The 25101-nt window shown below is 40.6% G+C and overlaps 1 protein-coding gene across 1 annotated transcript in view; it reads right to left on the minus strand.

Annotated features, from left to right (window-relative positions):
• Positions 1–25101, minus strand: part of LOC134205210 (uncharacterized) — a 142226-nt gene that overhangs the window by 57580 nt on the left and 59545 nt on the right. The window contains exons 7-8 of the mRNA XM_062680255.1: positions 15828–16079; positions 4–126 (exon numbers count right to left, since the gene is read on the minus strand). Coding sequence (XP_062536239.1) covers positions 4–126; positions 15828–16079 — 375 coding nt within the window. The remainder of the gene's footprint in view (positions 1–3; positions 127–15827; positions 16080–25101) is intronic.

Genomic DNA, 25101 nt, shown 5'->3' on the forward strand with positions numbered 1-25101 from the left:
TACCTGCGGGAACGACCTGAAACAGACACGGTTCAAGTTGCTTGCCAATCGAGTTCTTCCCCCAGCAAGCGAGCGTGCCGTAGTCTCGTTCACTCTTGGGGGTATAGAGTAGCTCGTAAATTGTTTCTGAAACGAGATAATAATCAACATAAGTGTGGAATGAATTGCAGCTATTGCTGTTTTATGGTCATAAATGGAGCATCGTTTCATTTGCGAGAAATTGAAAACGTAGAAAACCTAGGGCACCCTTTTATGTGAAAGGGTTTCATCTGAAATTAAATAATTTTCATAACACCACTTGATTTTGACTTTTCCACTCATTGAAACTAAAAGCAAAAGCGTAAGTTTGATTTACATTTGATAATACATACAAGCTGCAAAAATTTTAACATAGAATGATTTTTTTTCGATCTTCATTTTTCAAGTAGTAGTTACTGGATACCAACTTCTTCTCATCAGGTTCTTTATGTAGGAGAGTGAGTAATATAAAATAATGCAGAGAAGCACAACTATTTCGGCGTGATCATATAATAATTAATTATTTTTTTATGATGTGTTTTCTGACCATCAATAGTTCGTTTATATGCGAAGAGATTTAAAAACGGAAGAGTCAAAATTAAAAATTTGAACAAAATTAACAATTCAAGTTTAAAATTGTCACATTATCATAAGCTGATGCAGTAGTAGCAAGTAATACACTGGAAGGAAGCGATATTGATTAAACCATATGATGATTTTTTGACTTTATCACACCAGTATACTGGTATAATAGAATGGTATATCCAGAAACAAACTTGAAGGCTAATGGCCTGGAGTAGAGACTCTTCATCAGAACGAAGGCTCAAAACGAATCCTTTGGCAAAGCGAAGCTGATGAACAAGATGTTTAGTAGCACCTTTCACATTTTTTTGTTTCTTACACTACGAACCTAGCTTCGAACCGAATTTAGCTTTTCCACTTTATGGGTTTAACGTCTTTCGGATTTTCTTAAACTTTCGGATTTCATCTTGCAGATTCAAATAATAGGCTTGAACATTCCGACCACGGTTAGAATAACTTTTTTCAAACTTATCTTAAACACAAACACCTCTGTATCTGGCTGCATGAACCCGCGAGAACCTCATTGCTTCTCTATTGGCAACAATCGAGTTTGGAGGTTGGTCATTGTGAACAAAGGCTGGATGATGTAGATAGTCGCCGTTATGTTGAGTAATGAACCCGGCACCTCTGAGAGGAACCAGCCTCGGGCTGAAAATCTCAATAAAAAAGACATAAAAAAAATGAACTCGGTGATTTCGTTCGAAAACAAAAAAACAGTAGATAAATCATTCGGGTTGATTGGGATATTTTGAATGTTAGTTGCATGGAAACAAAAGATTTGCGCCTCCAACCAGCTCAGTACTGCTCTACTGTGGATCACCGAACGATGATGATTCGGTTTGCATTGGCAGCAGAGTAATCCGTGCGACGTGGCCATTCTTAAGATGTCGACCTTTCCCGAGTGGAGTGGTGGTTAGTCATTTTTGACTACGACGAGTTGTCAAGTTTTCGGTTGCAAGACTGTACAAATCCTGGACTGTAGGTGTCGCAAGTATTCCGGTACCATCGTGCCCATATTCGTTGGAGATTGTGCTGATTTTTTTAATGGTCGGTTTTCGGATGGTTTCAGGAAATGTCTTCCACGGGATTGACAATGGTAGTCGCCGCTTGGATTCGGCGTACACGATAGCTACTAACGTTTTCCAACGTCCTGTGGATAAACGGAGATTGAATCAGAAAAATAGGCACCAACAAACTAGTTGTGCTGGGGCTGGACAGAGGTGAATCAAGGTACTCTAACTTCGCGAAGAAGATCGATAGTTGTGTGGAACTATTTCCACTGATGTAGTTTCGGAGGCAAAGGTTGATCCTATTCATACTCATTTTGCGATTTCTCAGCCATAAAGAAAGCTTAGAGAGCGAGCAGAATAACCTCCGAGCTCTCCAATGGTCACACTTTCTGGCATCTGGCAAATGCCCCTCCTCGAGTCATTCGTATCCTTCGATACGTCGATAAGCCAAATATGCTTCCGATTCTACAGTGGAACGCATGTCAGGTGACTTTTCGAGGAAAAGACCTCAGTATCGCCTCGATACATCTTCCTCCAAACACCGCGATATCTCGTAGGCATCTCTCGCACATTTGCTTGGTTATGCCCGAGATACGGTTGCTCTTGGGAGATTTCAACTTCCAGGGAACAGGCTGGGGGGAAGTGTACGTCGACAACCGTTCAACTATGCTGTACGATCTCTGCGGCGTTTCTCCTCCAGCAAGAGATAGACGTCTTGATCTTTCCATTTGTTCAAGCTCATTATCGTTGGACTGTACTTGGAAGGTGGTACAAGATCCCCATTGTAGTGATGATTACCCGATCGAAGTCTCGATTTCCAATGGACGAAATTAATCTGTTTCAATCGACCTCTCATATAACGAAGCACATCGATTGGGGGAAAATATGCAGAGGCCACCATTGATGGCATACAGTCGATAGAAGCACTTCCCCCGCGCGAAGAGTATGATTTTCTATCCCAGTTGATCCTTGGACCGTGGACCGCAGGGAGAAGAATGCGCAACGCGTCGTCCATAAACGAAGATCGCGAAAGCTCGTCGCAGTGGATACTCGACATCGCAAAAAAAAAAAAATGTCCTGATTCGGTCCCGGTGAAGCAAGAGTTACGAGATGCTTTTGCTGACAGGGATGATATGGATCGCCCCTTTCCGATGATTGAATTCTCACTTACCCTCCGGTCATGTAACAATTCCGCTCCAGGGATGGATAGAATCAGGTTAAATTTGCTCTAAAATCTGTCTTGCGCTACTTTCTTCAGAAATTCAGCTTACTTTCGCTAAAAAAAAGAGCGAATGCGCTCAGTGTTTTTGGACATTAAAAGGACTTTTGATTCAGCTTGCGCCGATGTCTTATCCGACAAACTTCACTCGTGTGGACTTTCACAAATTAGCTACATGGGTTTCCCCCAGGGCTCATATTTGAGCCCCCTTCTTTACAATTGTTACGTCAGAGACATTGATGAATGTCTCATGCCGAATTGCTAGTTAAGACAGCTTGCGAATGACTGCGTTGTATCCGTTTTGAGGCCAACCGCAGTTGATCTGCAAGGACCTTTGCAAGATACTCTGGGCAATGCACATCTTTTCAGAGTGGGGCTCTCTCTCACTGTGTTTGCGACGAGGATTATCAGAACATCAATCATGTCGTGTGGACGTGCGAGCAGCATCGTGCCCCCAGATCTGCGCTAACTGAACATCTCCGGGTCCGAGGAGAACAACCAAAGCCTATTAGGGAAGTGTGACCAGGCCTTGATCTCGAGTACATGTCCCTGGTCAACCAATTTTAGAAATTAAATTGGTTCCCAAATTGAATCAGACTGTATGTATATATACAACTCCGTACTGCTTTCCGTTTTTTAATTAAATCGCTTCTAGAATTTTTGAGAAGAGTTTTAAAAAATATTTTTCTAATATCATCTTTCGACTTCTTCTTCTTCATGCAACCTTTAATCGCCAATCCTCTCTTGTAAATGTTGGGACAAACTCAACTCGCAATAAGCGTTTGTCCCAAACTGCAACAGAATAGGACAATGATCGCTTGCCACGCATTTTGAGAAGTAGTTGGTTTCCGATGATGTTTTTGGTTAAATTAGTATCAGTTATCATAGATTAGACATAAAGTTAATCATATGTAGACCTGATTTGCGTTTTACTTCTGGAATATACAAGTTATCGCAGTTTGAAAAGTTCACAACAATTACCTCTCCATGTTTGTTGCAAATAAAATGGAACGCAACAATAGTGCTGTCCAATGAGAGCTTGAAGTAGCTCGAAATTTCTCCCTGTCCTGCTCATGCCCATTTGTTGACAAAAAAGAACGAGCAGGACGTCACCGCATCGTGCTTTCGTGCTGTGCGGTTCTTTCCCTCTTTGCGGAAGGAAGTTTTTAATACTACCCGAAGCTATTTTAATTTCAACGGTGCTTCTTAGCGCTATTTGTACCCACTGATCCCGTTACGATCTTTGCAAGGACCCGTGCCTTCGTTTTACGTTGGACCCGTTTGCGGAAGTAAAATTCCGACAAGCGGTGGTAATCCTGCAGGGACACCGTTCTGGGAAAAGACCTCTTAGAAAGTCACGTCTCCACGCTCAGCAATGAGTATATAAACAAAAACAAGAGGAAGGGGGAGTCTCTGAATTCTCCACTTCCTTCAAAGAAACAAGGTTTCAAGACCGTCCTGCCCAAGCGCGGAAAAAAATAGAAGGAAGCTGGAGAATTCAGATATTCCTTCTAACTCTAATATCGGAAATAATTCTTCTCCAATCGAACTGAGCAATCAGTTCGATTTGATTAATGATGATATTGAGCAAATCGAATCTACCTCTAGCCCAGGTGATTCGGTTCATGCGAAAAAGCAAAGGATTCCGCCAATTGTGGTATCTGTTGCCGAGTTTTCTGGCTTCCGGAATGAGATTTTGAGTAACCTTCAGGGATCAAGGTTTCATTTCAGATTGCTAGGAAGGGTGACTGCCGCGTTTTGCCGGTATCCTTTGACGATCGCAAACGACTTCTTCCCTATTTAACTGAGAAGCGCCATAAATTCTTCACATACGACGACAAAACAGAGCGATTGTTCAAAGTCGTCTTCAAATGTCTCCCCAGTGATGACAAATCACTGGATGAGATTAAATTGAAATTTCTCAATTACTTGGATTTTCACCAGTCCAAGTAATTAAGATGAAAAAGAAATCCCATTCTGGTACTTCCCAGAGGGCATTTCTCAAGAATTTTATTTAGTTCATTTTAACAAAAGTGAACTAAATAATATGAAAAGTTTGGAAAAGGCCTGTATTATGTCCCATGTCCGTGTTACATGGGAACATTTCCGCAGGCCTGGGGAAATTTCCAAACCCTACCCAGTGCCGTAAGTGCCAAAAGTGGGGTCATGGAACCAAACATTGTCACATGGATGCTAAATGCATGATTTGTGGTGGAACCTCTCACGCCAAGGACGCATGTCCTGTGAGAGAAGATTCCAATAAATTTAAGTGCGCAAACTGTGGGGCAATCATAAATCCAATTTCTGGGAATGCCCTTCACGCAAAAAGTTTTGAATTCCCGTGCAAAATTGATGACGGGAAATTCCAATCGGATCCCAGATTCGACGGGTAGAAATTTTTCAAACGCTCAAATTTCGAAACCGGTTACCGGTCGAGCAATTCATACCCACCACAATTCACAAACAAATTTTGCCGCTCGTCAACGGGTAGCAAGCACTTCAGTAAATTCCAATTTTTCCAATATACCTACGTATGCAAACATCGCTGCTGGTAGACCAAATTTCTCTTCTCAAAATGAGGTTTATACCCATGTCCCAACGGAAAATAACGGTCATGTTGCCGATTCAGGTAGCATGACTGCTTCCGATTTTGATTTTTAACTGAACAATTGCATCACATGATTGATGCAATGTTCAAAGCAAATACCATTCCTGAAGCTGTTCAGGTTGGTATAAAGTACACACAAAAAATTGTTATCGGACTCCGTTTCAATGGATCCAAATAATTGTGTGAAAGTTCTAAATTGGAATGCCCGCTCTCTAAAGGGTAAGGAAGATGAATTATTCAACTTCCTTTCAGTTCATAATGTGCATATTGCCATTATAACTGAAACGTATTTAAAACCAGGACTCTCCATTAAAAGAGATCCAAACTATTTTATCTACAGAAATGATCGTCTTGACAGCGCCTGTGGTGGGGTCGCCATTGTCATTAATAGACGTATCAAACATAAATTATTTTCTTCGTTTGAAACCAAAGTTTTTGAAACCTTGGGAGTTTCTGTTGAAACAAATTTTGGACAATTTTCCTTCATTGCAGCCTACTTGCCTTTTCAATGCAATGGGCAGCAAAAGAATTTGTTGAAAGCTGATCTTCAAATTCTGACTCGCAACAAATCTAAATTCTTCGTAATTGGTGACTTCAATGCCAAACACCGTTCATGGAATAATGCTCAAAGCAATTCCAATGGTAAAATTTTATTTGAAGATTGTTCTGCGGGATATTATACTATTCAATATTTCAATGGACCAACTTGTTTTTCTTCCAGTCGAAATCCTTCTACAATTGATTTAGTTTTAACGGATTCAAGTCAGCTGTGTGGCCAATTGGTAACTCATGCTGACTTTGACTCTGATCACCTTCCTGTGACATTTGAAATCTCACAAGAAGCCATTTATAATCCAATCAGCTCTACTTTTAATTATCATAGAGCTGATTGGGATTTCTCAAAACGTATATCGATAGGAATTTTGATGTTGATATTCCTCTCGATACCAAAAGTGATATTGATAATGCTCTCGTATCTTTGACAAATTTAATTGTCGAAGCCAGAGTCATTGCAATTCCGAAATGTGAAGTTAAATTCAACTCCATTATTATTGACGACGATCTTCAGCTACTGATCCGTCTTAAAAATGAGAAGAAGGCAATACCAAAGAACTCGCGATCCCGCGTTGAAAGTTATTTGGCGAGATTTGCAAAATGAAATTAAAAAACGTTTCGCTATTCTGAGAAATACCAACTTTGAGAATAATGTCTCCAAGTTGGATCCCAGTTCGAAACCCTTTTGGAAATTAACGAAAATTCTTAAAAAACCTCAAAAGCCAATTCCAGCGCTTAAAGAGGGAAATAAAATTTTATTAACAAATGGCGAAAAGGCTCAAAAACTTGCTCAGCAGTTCGAGAGTGCCCATAATTTTAGTCTAGGTCTCACTAGTCCAATTGAGGATCAGGTTACACGAAGCTTCGAAGACATTCTCAACCAAGATAATGTTTTTGACCCTTCGTTGGGAACTAATTTGGATGAAGTGAGATCTATTACTAGAAAATTTAAAAATATGAAAGCCCTGGGTGATGGTATTTTCTACATACTTATCAAAAAACTTCCTGAGAGCTCTTTATCCTTTTTGGTTAATTTATTTAACAAATGTTTTCAATTGGCATACTTTCCAGATAAATGGAAAAACGCCAAAGTTGTTCCAATTTTGAAGCCGGACAAAAATCCAGCTGAGGCTTCTAGTTATCGCCCAATCAGTTTGCTTTCTTCAATAAGCAAACTGTTTGAAAAGATTATTTTAAATAGAATGATGGTTCACATTAATGACAATTCTATTTTTGCTGATGAGCAATTTGGTTTTCGCCATGGGCATTCAACCACTCATCAGTTATTAAGAGTTACGAACTTAATTCGGCTCAACAAATCTGAAGGATATTCGACTGGAGTTGCTCTTCTTGATATAGAGAAAGCATTTGACAGTGTTTGGCATGAAGGTTTGATTGTAAAATTGATGAATTTTAATTTTCCTCTGTACATCATTAAACTGATCCAAAATTATTTATCAGATCGCTCGCTGCAGGTCAACTATCAGAATACTAAATCTGATAGATTACCTGTAAGGGCTGGTGTCCCCCAAGGCAGCATACTGGGACCCATATTGTATAACATTTTTACTTCTGACTTACCTGATTTACCACCAGGGTGTCAAAAATCTTTGTTTGCAGATGACACGGGCTTTTCAGCCAAAGGGCGAAGCCTTCGTGTCATTTGTAGTAGATTGCAAAAAAGTTTGGATATTTTCTCCACTTACTTGCAAAAATGGAAAATTTCCCGAATGCTTCCAAAACTCAGCTTATAATTTTCCCACATAAGCCGAGAGCTTCTTATTTGAAACCTTCTAGCAGACATATTGTCACTATGAATGGGGTTCCAATTAATTGGTCTAGCGAAGCTAAATATTTAGGACTTCTGCTAGATCAAAAATTAACTTTTAAAAATCACATTGAAGGCCTTCAAGCCAAATGTAACAAATATATTAAGTGCCTATATCCACTTATAAACAGAAAATCAAAACTTTGTCTTAAGAACAAACTTTTGATTTACAAACAAATTTTTAGACCTGCCATGTTGTATGCTGTGCCAATATGGGCTAGTTGCTGCAATACCAGAAAGAAGGCACTCCAGAGGATTCAAAATAAAATTTTGAAAATGATTCTGAAGTTGCCTCCGTGGTATAGTACCAATGAACTTCATAGAATTTCTAATATTGAGACATTGCAACAAATGTCCAACAAAATAATTTCCAATTTTTGACAAAAATCGTTGCAATCTTCTATTGCAACGATTAACTCCTTGTACCCTTAGTTTTAAATAGGTTAAGTTTAGTTTAAGTTGAAAACATTGTAATTCCTACATGGTTCAATTCAACCAGAGGAAAAAATTCTAACTGCCAGAGGCAATTGAAATGTATTAATAATAACTAAAAGCGTAACATAGCAAATAAGGATGATAGTGTTAAGAAAACACGGAACACCTAGTCTAAGTGATGAATGCATGTATTAGATAATTAGCAAATAAAATTAGTTTAAAAAAAAAAAACGAGCAGGACGGTAACAACTTCGAGCTACTTCGAGTTGCTCATTGGACAGCATTAATGTCTTTATCCTCTGCAGATGGGGACAAAGTGTTATCGCTATTCTCTTTTGTCGCTTGTTTTTTGCATTTTCAGCGACAATTACATTCCTTGGCAGCCAGAATCCACACAAAATCTATTTTTAGATTTTTCCATTATTCATTGTTGTTGTCGTTGCTGGTCCATCTCGTCGTGAGTTCATTGTGTTCGTTTTGTCCATGTCGTGTATCCAATGATCGTTGCTTTGTCCAGTTGACATTTACCCAGGTAACGTTGGAGGAATGCCTCCGAGAAGAACAAGTTGTCAGTCGTCAAAGAAGTTTGCTTGACCCGGTACAGATGTGAAACATCGCGAAGGACGGAAACTTTGTGAACATCAGCATCGTAATAAATTAAGAACCCTTAAATCCTTTCCTCTCCTTCTGTATTATTGTATTCCCTAACCTCGACCAAACCGCCAGTCTTTCGGTTCCCCAAAACTAACACTGTGTATAAGTATAAGAAATATATTGTAAAACTTGATTTCGGCTCCGCAACGCTTCACGCCAAATGAGCATTCCAAATAAAAGAAAGATTTAAAAAAATCATACTCATACCGTTCGTTGTTCGTTATCTAGAACCCCCACAGACAGAGAATGGGGGCTGGCAAAGTCTGTTTATGGTTTCCAGACGTATCAAAGCGTGAGAACGAACTGCGAATCTTGAAGGTCATGCCATGGTTGGACAGAACGGTTTTGTAAAGGAATGTCTTCAAGAAATTCGTAGGAGTTAGAAGACTACTTTTACATTGAGAATCCGATAGCATTGCTGATACTTCATGTCGTGTTTTGTTAGGGGCTACGACATCATCGACTCCGGAAAAAAAGTAATCGACGTAAAAATATTCAGCGAAAGGCTAAGCAGCGGATTGAAATCAGATGTCAGAATCGATTGACAGTTGATGGAAAGTTTTCGTGGTGAGATAGGGACGGATGCTATATCGTAGGTAACGGTATGTAGCTGGTATGTGGTTATCGGGTCTGATAGAATACTACGCCATTTGATGTGCTGCAACGATTGGTTCATGGATAACCACTTGCCGGTACATCTTTTCGGCTATGCGGTTGAAGCAAAATCGAAGGACGAGTGACAAAAGATCATCTTGAACGATCGGTCCGACAAGAAGAATAACATTGAGGTATTACTGACGCTATTTGACGCAAAGCATTAAACGCTTCCTCAATCTTGTGGTAATAGTTGAGAGCTTAAACTCCTTGCCCGTGCCGTGCCAGGTAACCCTCCATAAACTGATGGTAGGCAAACTTAATGATAGAGTCATGCTCCAGACGTCGTTTTAAAGCGAGGAATCGATACTCCGCGTTCGACACAGACTTATTTAAGACTAGCGCATGATGTATCGCCCACTTAGGGCCGATGCCCACGTAGCGGTTTTTCAACGCCACGTGCACGCAGCGTTAAAATAACGCTGGTATGCATCGGCGTGGTGACGCTGCGTTACCACTTTTTCCCGGTGCACACCTGCGTCTTTTTGACGCCACGTGCACTCTGCGTTGAAATGACGCTACGTGGGCATCGGCCCTTAGATCTCTGTGCGTAGCTTTAGCCCAGAAGACTTCACAATTCTTTTCAGAAGTGGAGTGTATGGATTGCTACAGACTTCAGGATGTGCACACGCTGGCTGATACAAAAACTCTACAAAATCGTTGTATTTGACGCTGGTCTTCTACTCCCACGCGCGGAGAGAAGCTAGATCGTATTTGTACCAGAGAATATTCACAAAGGAATTTGGAAGGAATAATTTCTGACAACAGAAAACCTTTCGCTACACAATATCTGGCATCAAACCCAACTCGCTCCGACAGATGCCTATTCCATTTCTCCGCATCTGCGCATTTCACAGTTTCTGCTTGCACCTTTAAGAAATATCGATTCACTTTATCCTGTCGGTCATCACGGTTTTCTTCGCAGTGTTCACCAAATGATCCGGTACAGTGAGCTGCTAGCCTTTTCCTCACTACCTTCAAATTGATAAACTTTGTTGTGGCATTTTTGCACGATCGCGGAACAAAATCGAATTTCTCTTCATTGCTACTTTGCCCGGAAGCAGCAACTCTCTACACGTGGCGTTAAAAATACGCAGGTTTGTACCGGGAAAAGGCGGTAACGGCGTAACGCAGATATGCATGGAATAGAGCTCCAAATTCGGCGTGGAATAGAGGAGCAGAAGCTAGAACAAGAGCAAACGTTACTGAAAGTTCAGTAAACAAATTGATAATCATCAGCCAACGATCAGAATCTTTCGTTGAACGTTGCTGAAAGCGAAGAGTAATTGGTCGAAAAGAAAGAGGATCCAGCGAAAAGTTGGGAAGCCATATGGAAAGTGCGTGGAGCAGACAAGTCTCTGTCGGGCCGCATCAAGAAACCGGACATTTTTCAAAACGGGAGCAGGTCACTTGGAAAGCAGCTTCCAAAATTTCGTGAAGAGTTGTCTGGTTGTTGACTATCCGTTTTGAGCACACGACAGCGCAGCAGCGTGTAAATAGGTTTCAAGACTAGGGAATTCAAAGCGGCTGCAAAACTGTCTGCAGGGTAATGCACTTGAAGCAGCCAGAGGTTGACTGGTTATGCCGAATTAGGTACCGGTTGTAATAAGCGATCTTTGAAATATTTCAAGAGAAGTTGTTGAAGACGCTGCCGATCATAGTTATGATTGCTCCTGCTGCGAGAAATGATCGACAGAAGACGTTTTCAAATTTTGGGTTTATGGTGAAGCCACTGTGCGATTGCACATCTCAGGCATCACCATCACAATCCGATGCTGGGACAGGAGTTGGTTTCCAAGCTGTCACCGAGCTACTCACTGGACTGCATCCGGATCAAGCAAAGAAAAGTTAATAGTCTGCTTAAGTTGTTCCCAAACTTTGGAACTGGAACCGTTTCGGACGTGTCCGAGGATACGGAGTTCAAAATGCTGGCAGTGAACGACCGAGTGCGATCGGAGAGAGAAAACCTTTGGAAGGAATTTGTTCATTTGCAGGATGGGCAGTATCAAAGCCATAATTTCAGCAATGAGTGATTCGGCCGTTGTTGGATCTGCTGAAGGGCGGATTATTTGATTGGGAGTTGTAAAAAATTTAAGGTAAAGAACGTTGTACATGGGCTAAGGGAAATCAAGCGGGGCACATCATTTGTGAGGACTACCCAACCAAGCACGGTTCATGCTGAGAAAACCTCCATCAACTGTGTCCAGGGATTTAGGAATAAATGTATCAGGCCCGGAGACGGCGCGGTCTGTAAACCGTAGGTGTGTACCAGCACCAAAACTAATGACAGGAAAAAAGCAAAGACATATGTCGTAAAATATTAAAATCGTGCGAAGTAAATGAATTCTTTTTTTAATTTTAATTTAAGTGTTTTCAAGTCTTCTTCTTCTTCTTCTTTTTATTAGCATTACATCCCCCACTGGGACATTGCCGCCTCGCAGCTTAGTGTTCATTAAGCACTTCCACAGTTATTAACTGCGAGGTTTCTAAGTAAGGGTACCATTTGTGTATCATGAGGCTAACATGATGATACTTCTATGCCCAGGGAAACAAATCCAGCCAGCTTAAGCATAGTCTTACGTTGTAGCCGTGTATCTTACCGCACGGCTGAGGAAGGTGTTTTAAGTCAATGGATTCAAAAAAGTTTTTTCTAGTTACGCAATTCCCCTGCAGGTGATTGCCAATGACACACAGTAGTGCAAACGGAAGAATGATTCAGTGGCGTAGCCAGAAAATTGGTCTAAAGGGGGGGGGGGGGTGCCTCAACATTTTTTTTTCGAAAAAAAAATTTCTTCCAGAAATTTTGTCTTTGGGAGGGGGGGTGTAATACCCAAAACCACCCCCGTGGATACGCCACTGGAATGATAACATAGGTGTATAGGTCCAAAAGAATCGTACATAGAGCCAACGTAAAAGATCTCCATCCTGGACGGCTGCTCGCTTTAGCCTTGACCAGGACCCTGGTCAGATTTCTGTCAACTCCCTTTGTTTCTTTACTGAGAATACAACACCATGAGCCCCTGGGTCCGCCTCTGCTGTGATGTCCTGCCGGATTCCTGTCTATCGTTTGCTTGCAGGTTTCGCGTCCAATCGTTCGCAATGCGTGGCCGACCCACCTCCATTTACGCTACGAATTTCTATTTAAATCGGCTTCTGATGGCATCATCGATGGAGCTCAGCATTCGAGATCCAGCTGTGAGGCCATCATGCCCGAGTTATAAATTGGTTGATGATTACTTGCAGTTTCTGCGTGATCTCTGCTGATACACACTAATTCTTAGTAGCATTTAACGTTAGAGTTCAATATTCGAAATTTCGATTAGATTTGCATAAATTTTGTAAACTTGCAAAAGCAGCCCTAGCCTTTTCATCCGTGTTCCTATGTCAATATTGGCTCCGTTGTCCGATGCGAACTGGCTGCCAATATATTGAAAGACTTCGACCATTCCGGGGAAGGGCCATTTAAACGAAGACCACTAGGCCGAAAGTCGTTTGGCAGAATATACCATTTGGCCGAAAAAAACATTAGGCCGAAAAGGTCATTTGGCCGAAAGGGTCATTTGGCCGAAGGGGTCTTTTGGACGAGTCATTTGGCCGAAAGGGTCATTTGGCCAAAAGGGTCGTTTGACCGAAAGGGTCATGTGACCCACAGGGTCGTTCGGTCGGAAGAGTCACATGGTCGAATAGGACATTTGGCCGAATATTTTTTTTATATTCACATAAAAATATACTTATACAATATTTTATTTTTAAATTATCTTTAATAAATTAAATTTATAATTTTATAATAATAATAATATATAAAAAATAAGAATATTTAATAACTTCATTTGGATGAAAGGGTCATTTGACCGAAAGGGTCATTCGACTGAATTGGTCATTTGACTGAAAGGGTCATTTGGCCGAATAGGATGTTTGGCCGAATAGGACATTTGGCTGAAAGGGTCATTTGGCCGAAATGATCATTTGGCCGAATAAGACATTTGGCCGAATGAAAAGTGAGACGCTTCACTTCTCACTACTTATTTCCCACTTCTCACTGTAAAATGAGGAGTTATAAGTGAGACGTCTCACTCCTCTATTTTCACTTCTTACTGTAAAAAGTTAGAAGCGCGAAATGAGTAGTGAGACGTCTCACTTTTCACTTCGCACTACACACTTTTTACAGTGAGAAGTCAGAAATGAAGGGTGAGTAGTGAGGCGTCTCAGTTCTCACTCCTCATTTCTCACTTTTCGAATGATCTATTCTGCCAAATGTCCTATTCGGCCAAATTTCGTATTCTTCCTAATATCATATTCCGCCAAATGTCCTATTTAGCCGAATGACCCCTTTGGCCAAATGACCCTTTCAAGCAAATGACTCTTTCGGCCAAATGACCCTTTCGGCTATATGCCCTATTCGGCCGGATGACCCTTTCGGCCATATGACCTATTCGGCCGGATGACCCTTTCGGCCAGATGTGTTTCGGCCTAATGGTTTGTTCGGCCTAGTGGCATTCAGTCAAATGGCCTTCGGCCGAATGGGTTTCAGCCACACGATACTTCTCCGACCTTTCCAATGCTTTCCTGGCTACTGTAAAGTTGAAGGGGTTGTTCGTGTTGGCATCCAACAATTTGGTCTTGTTGATGTTGATGACGAGATCCGTAGAGCAATACCATTAGCCAAATCGAAGTAGTTGTATGGTGCTCCATAGTGATAGGCTGCCGCAGCAACCATGATACACGGTTAATCGCACCCACCGTGACCTCGTTGATCATGATATATTGTAGCGTCGTACTCGACGTGAAAGCTTCGTAGTGCGCTCCGATGAGGCGGACGACTATGCCCGAAACTACCTTGCGTCTAAAGGCGCTCACCAATTTTCGATCGAAAGTTTTTTCGCTGTCAATGAATACTAGATAGAGGGACTCGCGGAATTCGTTGACCTATTCTGGGCAGATACGAAGTGCGGCAATTTGGTCCATACAGATGATTCAAAAGTATAAGATTGCTTATGTCGTTCCTGTTCGCGTGACAAACATCTAGGTTACAGTACCGGTACTACAAGTGTCAAACCGATGTTGGTGATGAATTTAAACATGCACTCCAACATGATGCATAAATTATGCCCAATCGATGCTTGTTGAAGCAGAATTTGGTAAAATAATTTAAATGACTACAGCGCCACTAGCGTTCTAGTACTATATGGTATACCTGGAAAAAAATTCTGCCTACTGCCGTCGGAGAATTGTGTCTATCTTCTTCGTTTCCAATTAAGGATAACTTTGCAACGAGTGCTCGTTCGGTGCTCTTCTACGGTGGCACTTTCCGGACAAATTTCAAGTCCTTCCACCCAAATTTCAAGTCCTTCAACGAACGATATATTCACAAATTTAACAGACGCTCAATCAGTCAAATCAGATTTGTTTAGGGTCATATCTCACATCAGGACTAGGCTAATGCACTTTGAGCATCACACGGTCACTATGGAATGGCCACCTCGCATCCTAGGCAGATCCAACAGGACGCATCCCCTCATTCAAGTTGATGCCAAAAGGATAAAAGTGCGCAGGTGATGCATAATAGCTCGGGGCATATACTTACTGGTTTGTAGTATACAAGTTCAAGCCTCCTTATCATTTTATCATGGATGCTACAAAAAATCTCTTCTTCGAAGGGAAGTCTATTGGAAATATTTGCATCCGCTACTTGATGCTTGCTAGTCCATCACTCGCTCCAAATGTTTGTCCCGTACATACCATGTTTTGCAAAAATTCTTCACTGTATTAAAACAATAAATGAAGTGCTGGTTCTGGTCAATGTCCCGAAGTTTTATAAGTGTGCATTGGAGTATTGGATAAATTAGGCGAATTTATCAATATTATTATAGCAAATAAGAAAAGTATAGTTTTCTTTTGAAAAAAAATATCTTTGGCAGATTTTAGTATTAAAACTGAGAGCTGAAAACGAAACTTTCTGAAAGAGCTTCTCTCTATTGTCGTTCGAATTCATCTGAATACGAAATAACTCCAAGTGCGTAACTAAAAAATAACTACAATAACTGCATGAATATTAAACAAATTATTTATTTATGTATTTGTGTTTAGAAGGATAATTTTCATGTGCTAATATTTCAATATGGTTGCAAATACAGAATAGAAACATCGTTTGTTATTAATTGAGTGCAATAACCATACTCCTCTAGGAAATGTAAACTGCATTTCATCCACGTCAGCTCAGTTCAATTGGTTAGACCGTAAGCACCATCGATTTCAAAGACTCACCTAGATTCTCGTCCGAGCCGCCGAACACCGAAGGGTTCTCACCGAACTCGTCACTGTCCCCGATTGACGAGTGAAAATCCTGCAGCAGATTAAACTGACCACTGGTTACCTCGAAGCGCTCGCCGCTGTTGGAGAAGTTCCAGTCGAACGAAACGTCTCGCGGATTGGACACTACATGGCACGGAACCGGAACCCGCTCGTCCAATGATGCACCAACGATCATGATACTGCTGGAGGCGCAAACCGGCGCAACTGCGGAAAAACAGAAGGGAAAACAAACATACATAAGCAATATACTAAATATTCATCCCACAGAACGATACGCCAGCCACAGAACGAGAATACCCCCAGACCAGTGCGGGAGCCGAGCGAGGTCCGGCGTATCGTACCGGAAAGGAGGAATTTTTAATTTATTCATTTTTATTCATTCGGGCAACGTTTTACGCTCTCATTGCATCCGTGTCACTGGTTTTGCTTTTATAGTAAGCTGCTACACAGAAGGAGTACGGTCGAGAACTGTTCGCGAACTTCAGAGCATACATATTCCACTCACATCGGTGTAGCTAATTGTAGGGTCTTCTCCCAGGGCTTCTGGAGAAGGCTGTGGCAAAGCTCTAATTAGGATCCACGTAACGCACAAAATTTACTACCCGGACAAAAGTACAATAACTTAATAATTTTATATCATAAAGTACCAATACTGTGTATTGAAGAATTATATTTTGTTCTCTGGAATCGTATCCCAAAGTGGGGCTCAATTTTTATTAAGTAAACCCTCAACAGATAGATTTACGACCGAATTACCATTTATTGTGTGAGACCTCAATCAGCTCAGTTGGTAAGTGACGATATTGTCGAGCCGGAAGACGCGGGTTTGATTCACGAAAATTGTTCAATTGTAATTTCGGTCACATTTACTACGAAGCATGTGTTCAAGATTGCATGATAGTCAAATGCAATGGAGCAGAAACATAACTATTAGAAGCATAACATGACATGGAACCATTGGAATGTTCAAGTGTGCAGTTTTAGAGCAGCAGTCCTAGCTACATCCATGCAGGATCTCGTTCCGAATAGATTGGATGAGGTCTCTACAGTGAAGCTGACGAGGCTCCCGGCTACCGAAGGATAAAGTGAATTTTATTATTATGCATAGCGCTCTTGAGACTGTTGTGCTTTTGTGTTTATGTTTGAAATTCACGTCCTCGAGCTGTATAGTTGTGGTTTGATATTGAGCATTTCTTGTGAAAAGACAAACAGCTCTAAATGGTGCGCCAAAACTTTCCCGTCTCGTGTCATCTTTTGTCTCGAGGAAAATTTGTCGAAAACGAGTAATAACTGTTTTATCTTATAATCACCTCGCTCCATAATGGCCCTGTTTCATAGAATGGAGCTTTAATTATTAATACTATGTGGCCATGAGTTGAAAAGAGCCATTTGGGAGTGAATGTTGTCTTATAATCAGCAGAAATTGTTGAAATTCAACTTAAAACAAAGATTTTCTCAGATGTTTCAACCATGAGATAAAAAATGTCTATTGTATTCTTATTATCTTCTTTTCCAAATGCTCACCATTTCGATTGCAGCTTGGCCTACTTTTTACTTGTACAGTATTTCCACAGTTATTATTAATTGGATGCTTGTCTATGTCTGTCTGCATAAATATGCATTTTGTCTGGCAAGCACCATGGACACAGTATGCCCTGGGAGTCGAACATTTTTCTCACAGCTCAGACCAGCTCGAGAATCCTACGCCTTAGCTCGCAAGTATAGCTGAAGACCCTTATTTTCAGAAAAATAAATATCCACAAAGAATTAAAAAGAATCAAACAAGGTTTATGTTTAGTTTTACAAAGTTAGATTTTAAAAATCTTTTCTTTCATTTTATTTCTAGTTTTTCTAGAAGAATGTTGTCATATGCCACATTCTCTTCTCATCGTATTTTCCGTACCGCTTAGTGGGTGATTATGCTGAACATTGGAGATATTGTTTCCTAATTTTGTTTTTTAGGATTAACTGTATTAATATTTACCGAAAATAGAGCAACGTCTCCAGTAGCCTTGCGAGCAAAGGCGTAGGATTGCCAATCCGGATATGACGAGTTCGATTCTCGGTCCGGTTTTGTGTATCCATTGTACTTGCCGCACAACATACATACTAATGCAATGGCGGGTATATAAAAGCTTTCAATTGATAACTGAGGAAATGCTAATAGAATACTAAGTTGAAAAGCAGGTCAAGTTCCAGTTGAAATGTAGTGCCATTGCAGAAGAAGAAGACCAACGTTTCGAATCAATTTAATCACATTGGACAATCACTTACTCTTCATTAAATAACACACACTTGGAAGGTACAAAGCCTATCACTTGAAAAATCAACCCTCACAGTCGAGTTACGAACTTGTTAAGAGCGAGAAAAATCAACTCAATATCAATTATTAACACGCAATCTAGTTTAACTGCGTTTGCTCTACTGTGGTTAACGCAAATATAAAAATAACCAGCTTGTTAATAATAATGTTTACACCCCATAGGAATCCGAGAAGCAAGCTTTTTGTAACGTCATAATACCATCCCACTTTGCTCGTTGCTGCCGTTGTTGACCAGATGTCGTGTGACTCGGTTGGGTTCATTGCGTTTCTGGTCACCAGAGCAATAAAACAGAATCACGCCCGCTGAACGTTGCCCGATCCACTTTGCATCCGTGTCGTACCTATCGCCAACATCACCACCCACAATCATAGAACGAATGAGAAGCCGAACCAGTCAAAAGTAAAATCGATCTTACGCATTATGACCTGACGTTTCGACAGAGTTGGTCGTTACTTTGGACAGAAATTAAGGGAAGCTTGAATTTAAATTTTCGCAGACTTTTTATTTAGAGATCCTAAAGACCATACTCACTCTTTTAAACAAGAAAAGCGCTACTTTTTCTAGTTCTATATGTACATTTAGGGTTTGTTTATCAAACAAACAATTTCAAGGAAATTTTCACATTTTACCTATTAGGGCTGACCCTGCAGCAAACGCAAACGGTGGCGGGCGACGAAAGGCAAAAACTGCTCATTTTCCAAATGAAAAATCATCATCATCATTGGGCTCTTTTTTTATGAGCAGAAGGTTCATTTGATACCCACCGAGCATCATCCCGTCATGACCATCCGTTCGAGTTCTCACTACTGGTTGGATGGTAGGTTGGGGAGTATAAGCAGAAACACGTTCCAAATTTGCCACCATCAAACAACAATGGCCAAAATGGACTGGGCATTAAGCTGCCCTTCCTGCTGGTACCATTTCTGATGAACATAGGCCTCGGCGGTCGCCAGTGGTGTTTCATAAAAACATGTTTTGTAGCAGCAATACTATTTCTGCCCGTTCATGCTTCCAATTAGCTGTTACAAAATACAACAGGATACATAGGAATTTAATGGCCCTCTGTATGTTCTTTGACTGGCTTTCATGCATTGAATTTCAACTGAGAGGATCGGCCGTGCTATTGTAACAGGTAAGGAGAAAGTTTATAGGATTTCTATTTGGTCTGATGATTATTAATTGTCAAATCCTTTTGCTGGAGTTCATAAATTAGAACTTACGATGGATTCAAAGCTATTCAAAACCATAATCTAGCACCACGCAATGGCAAGTTGTATGTACTAGCACAGTGTCAAATATACGATTAATGGCACATGGTTATCTGTTTCCAGTTACCCATCAGAGATTTTCAGTACCATTTTTGTTACCAGAAAGTAAAATCTTAAGCACGTAACAGAAACTTTGATTATAGCAATACAATCACACAGGTTACAGCGGTAAAAGGCGTTTCGACAAAGCAGACTATAGGAAGGTTAGATATCCCGATTCGGTCTGGAAAATTTTAATTCATTTTTGATATGTTTTACGCAAATATGCGTAGCACCAGACGTTTTTATTTTTTAAGCAAAATCAAGTGTAAATAAACTTTTGGAAGTAATTTTGTATTATTGTTATTGCTCTCAAGAGTTTGATACATGTCGTCTGTTTTAATTAAGTTTTGTATTTGTAGCTATCGACGTTTATTTTTGACGTAAACTACTACTACGGGAAAACAGAAATTTCCAAATTCGAGAAAGTCACAAAATTAGGAGAGATTTCAAACGCTAATAGCGTCTTTATCTATCGATGCAATTGCGAGTTTTTTTCTATCAATCGATTCGGAAACTTGGTTATAAATCAACTATTGAAAATACTATTTCTCTTCAAACCCGGGAAAAATAATCAGAAATAATCAATCCCGTTCATGCATCTCCAACACGGACATCAGATTGGTGTAAGGTACGGGCGTTTTGGCCGTGTATAAAAAGACCCGTGTTTCGCATGTGAGCGTCATTTTCAATCAGGATTTCACGGAGAGTGGACCAGGATATCCAGAAGCGGGCCCAGCGACAATGGCTGTCGCAGCGGTGGTATTGCAGCAGAAATGTTTCCAATACAATGATGGTGGCGGTCGTGACAGCAGCAGACCATCATTTAAATTCGTGTTCCATTCAGCATCTTCGGCGAAGCGGCGTCTGTAGCGCCGAATCATCAAATGGGGGTCACGTGCTTCAGTTGTTACTGTTAGTGAGGCACATAAGGCAAAATAAATCGGTTCTTTTATATCAGAACCACCAATATATTTGGAAAGAAGGTTTGGTTGAAATAATTTTTCCAAAGTGCAATTGCTAGGAACTGGGAAATTCTCTAATGAAATTGTCTAGCATAATTATGAGTTCGGTTATAAAATGCGGGTAATGATTGAGAAAGTTGATTTTATACACACTTTCTTTGTAGCAAAAAGCATAATAATTTGGCGTCGGTAGTGGAATCATAGCGTCAGTGCCGGTCGGAGCATCGGCTGTCGGTTGGTGGTTGATACGAATAAAAATTTTAGAATTGGGGACAGTCATCCGATCCGATAGTCCGATAGGAAATTGGAAATAAATCGGTTCTTTTGAGAACCATTATTACATTGGGAAGAAAGTTGGAAAGCTGAGGGGATTTTTTAAGTGCAACTACCACCGGCAAGTTATTGGCGTCCAGAAAAATTTGAGCGAGATTCTGAGTTTTGTTATTTACTGTTAGTGAATTCAAAAGCGTATTATTGAGAAGATTTACTATAGAATAGAAAGTTGACCCAAATGAGTAGCGGAATCATTTCGTCAGTATCGATCCGAAAGGCAATCTTTGGCAGATGGTAGCCGCAAAAAGTGTCTTCACTCTATGTTATAAAACCACAATAAATCTAAGACTGGTATCTTTCTCCCTATCTCTCTCGAGCAACCCCCTTTCTTCTTGGAAACGTTTTTGGTGGACCTAAAAAGAGCCCTTGGACTATTGTTGAGTGGTGTGGACGCGCTCTAAATCGAAGCCGTACAGCGTGTGACTCTGGCGCTTATTGCGTAGACGACATCCATGGGGCGGTGACCGTTTTGCGCTTGGAGTGCCGTGTAGGTGACAGCGTCCTGGATAACATTTTCAAAGAACACTTTCGGCACACCGCGGGTTTCCTCGTAGATGAGCCCGGAGATACGCTTGATCCCTCAACAACGGGCCAGCCGATGGATCGCGGGTTTGGAAATGCCTTGGATGTTGTCGCGCAACACCTTCCGATGACGCTTCACCCCTCCTTTGCCGAGACCCTTGCCCCTTTATCACGACCGGTCTTTATGATCAGGGATGGAGAAATTCAAATTTTCGAAAAATCCAGAATGATCAAACTCACCCGTGATTTTACTTTTAAATTATCAAGTGTTACAAATTCGCCAGCGATTAATAATCGTTTAAAAATCGTATCTTGATTTGAAGCATTTACCGTTACATTTTGAACTCTTCTTCCTTACTACCGTGAAACCATATTGACAAATAGAAGATATAACGGGACTGTTGACAATTAGCTGATATTAGTGAAGATTAATGATTGAATGAAAATTCTGTGTGTATTATCGTTTGAGTATAAAATTTGAGAAGTTGTCGCCGGCGACAACTCGCCTACTGTTTTCACGTGAAAAGTTTTCACATGAAAATTGCAATCATGATCGTCTGATAATGATTCAGCGCAACACTGATTATGATGTTGGTGAACTGGTGGGAGTGCGTGTCTATGTGTCTGGTCTGTCTCTGTCACACGCGTAAAACTAGTGGGAACTGAAATAGCGCGACCATTAGCTCCGCCCCATTGGTAAACGTTACCGGTTCACATTTTGGCCCCATCGCATGCATAAAAAGACTCGAGTCTCGGGCGCGCGCGCCATTTTCGTTCGAGCGTTTACGACGCTGCATCGGTATCCAGCATCGGAGGCGATCGTCGAGTGGAGAGCTGACCATTGCATTGGTTAGTGATCCCAGCGGTAACGGCTACCGCAGCGATGGCGTTGGCGGCTGTCAACGATGGCGGAGCGGCGGTCTGGGCGGCAGCATCACTCAAGGTTATTTTCGTCCCAACGACAAGGCTGCCAGAGCGATGGCATTGGTGGCGTCATCGATGGAGGAGCTGCTGATTGTGTGATTGCAGACATTGAAAATAAAACGGCGGTTCTTTACAGGACCATCATTACATTTGAAAGAATGTTAAGTTAAGAAGATTTTCCGAGATGTGACCGCGAGTTACCGGCAAATTAAGGGCGTCCAGCGAAATTTCTAGCAAGATTCTAAGTACTGTTAGTGATTTTTAAATGCGCTAACTGGAATTGAGCATTATCGAAAGTTAATCGGTTCTTTCCAGAACCATATTTTAAACAAGAGAATATTTATACGAAACTAATTTTCTTCCAAGTGCAAAACACAATCGCTTGGCGATGGCGACAGCTCGATCGAAACGATGCCGCCGTCCGTAGCGAAATCACGAGTGCGCTTTGGCGAGTGGTCGCTGCCAAACTTTTTTTTTATCAAGGTGCGTCTTCAGCGATTTGACGGTAATTATCATTTATTTCCGTTGATTAAATCAAGTAAAGAGTGCCATTTAACCTGACAAATTAAATTTTGCAATACTTCTTCATTTTCATTGGCTCAACATTCCTACTGGAACCTGTTCTGCTTTTCAACTTAGCTTTCTATTAGCATTTCCTTTTTTTTTGATTATTGAAAGTTTTTCTGTGCCCGCCATTGCATGAGAATGTATCTTGTGTGGCAAGAAAAATACATTTTGTAATAGAAATATCCAAATTTAGTTAAGCTCATTTAGACGATTGTTCGATAAATTCGGAAAACAACAATAAAATAGAAATTTTTGTTAGGGTTTCCAAATAAACAAACAAAATAGAACGACACATATTATACAGTTATTTTTATTCCATAATTGTTCGCGAATATACCGGAAGAAATTGCCATCTTAACAAACGATTTATTGGTAGTTATTTGTAATATGGTTCGGGAACAATAGTGAAAAAAAAACACAAATCATAAAGTGACAGGAATTATAATTTACGCTTCTTGATGTTGTAGGGTTCAGGCAGGTATTTTCGTCTTTTCGTCATAGTCTCGAAAACCAATAAAAGAGAAACTTTTTTGACAAACTCATCTGTATCAAATCGTAAGCTCAGGAGATATGTTCTGCTATAGTGGAGTTCTAGCTAAAGGACGCTCCTTCCGATGGTTTTAGCCCCTATGACGATGGACGGAAATACCTGCCGTGTCCCTACAAAAAGGTAGAGAGTTTATTACTACATAAACTTGACAAAGCACGGCAGCGTATTCTACGAAAGCTTCTGGCGAAATTAAGCTCCAAGTGATTTCTTTCGGTTGGCAGAAAGCTACGATTTTTGCTTTTCACCCAAAAACATATGTTACAGCCACTCAAAATAGTGACTTTAGTGACCGAAGCTGACGAAAAAAGGAACCAAATAGTGACTTTCAGTTGTAGAAAAAGTGACCAAATAGTGACTTCTAATTTCAATTGCAAGTTCGATGAGACGAAATCAAGCGTTTTTTTGGGTCGAAGGAAAATATTTTTTTCGTAATTTGTGGCGTAAAACACCTTTCTCTTAGAACGAACTCAGAAGAGAAACGAAATCGTACTCGCTAACTTTTATCTACTACTCCCCACGGAAAATTTAATCAATATCAGTAAACAGCAAGACAACTCATTGGAAGTGAGCGAAATATGGTTATCACTCTTAAGGACACTCCTCACGGAATCAAAATTTGAAAGTACTCGCGTTTTCAAGGGCAGACATGGAAGCAACGCACAACTGTCATTTTTAATATTTCATAGGTTCCACGGAGGTTTATGGAATTTTTAGTGAGACAGGAACAACAGTAGGATCGTTTTTGGTAGAAAACGATGCAAAAATTATGTAGATTCATGTACAACGAGCCTGGGATTGAACGCTCGACCTTCTGCTTGTAATGAGGACCATGCTCTCTGAACTTTTGAATATTTTTACTCCAAAATATGCAGATTTTCCGACTTGCTGTGCGTATTCATGAACGATTTTTGCTATGGAATTCGACAGCGCATGCAATCTTCAAAATTGGGGACACTTGATCGCCTTTCTATGATATCTACTCAATAAATATATATGTTCTTGAATTTTTTAGTCAAATTTTTATATGGATGCCTAATGAGGGTAAAGTCTCCTCAAATTGAGGCAACAACTTCTTCTTTTTCTTCTTCGTTGGCATTACATCCCTCACTGGGACAGAGCCGCCTCGCAGCTTAGTGTTCATTAATCACTTCCACAGTTATTAACTGCAAGGTTTCTAAGCCATGTTACCATTTCTGCATTCGTATATCATGATGCTAACACCACAGACAAACAGACATAACACATTGGAAATTTACTCATCAAATTCATTGTCGTTCAAACACTAACGACATCTGTTGATTTAAGTTAGTTGGGCAAATCACGAACCAGATGGCGATAGTGAGCCAATGTCAAACTCTAGCAAAAAAGATGCGCGTGCCACGAGTGATCGATTGGCCAACTAATGATTATTTGAATTGACCAGTAAATCAGTAAACTATGGAAATTTGACGAGTGTTATGTCTGTTTGGTCTTGCTTTGTAGCTGCGCATCTTACAGCACGGCTAAGGAGGGCCCCAACTCAAAATCCAAATTGTGGTGGAATGATGGCATTTTTTTCAGTGAAGATCATTTAGCATATTTATGGATTTGTGCTGTGAAAAATGATAGCATTTGGTCATTATTGGGAGAAGTTGTTCTAATTTTGCGTGGCCACTAAAAAATATTATCAGGAGGAACAAAACAAAGTAAATAATAGAGTAAATAAGGTTGTCAACTAAAAAATAACTTGCCACA

The sequence above is a fragment of the Armigeres subalbatus genome, chromosome 1 (genome assembly GCF_024139115.2).
Source record: "Armigeres subalbatus isolate Guangzhou_Male chromosome 1, GZ_Asu_2, whole genome shotgun sequence".
In the NCBI taxonomy this organism is placed as follows: domain Eukaryota; kingdom Metazoa; phylum Arthropoda; class Insecta; order Diptera; family Culicidae; genus Armigeres; species Armigeres subalbatus.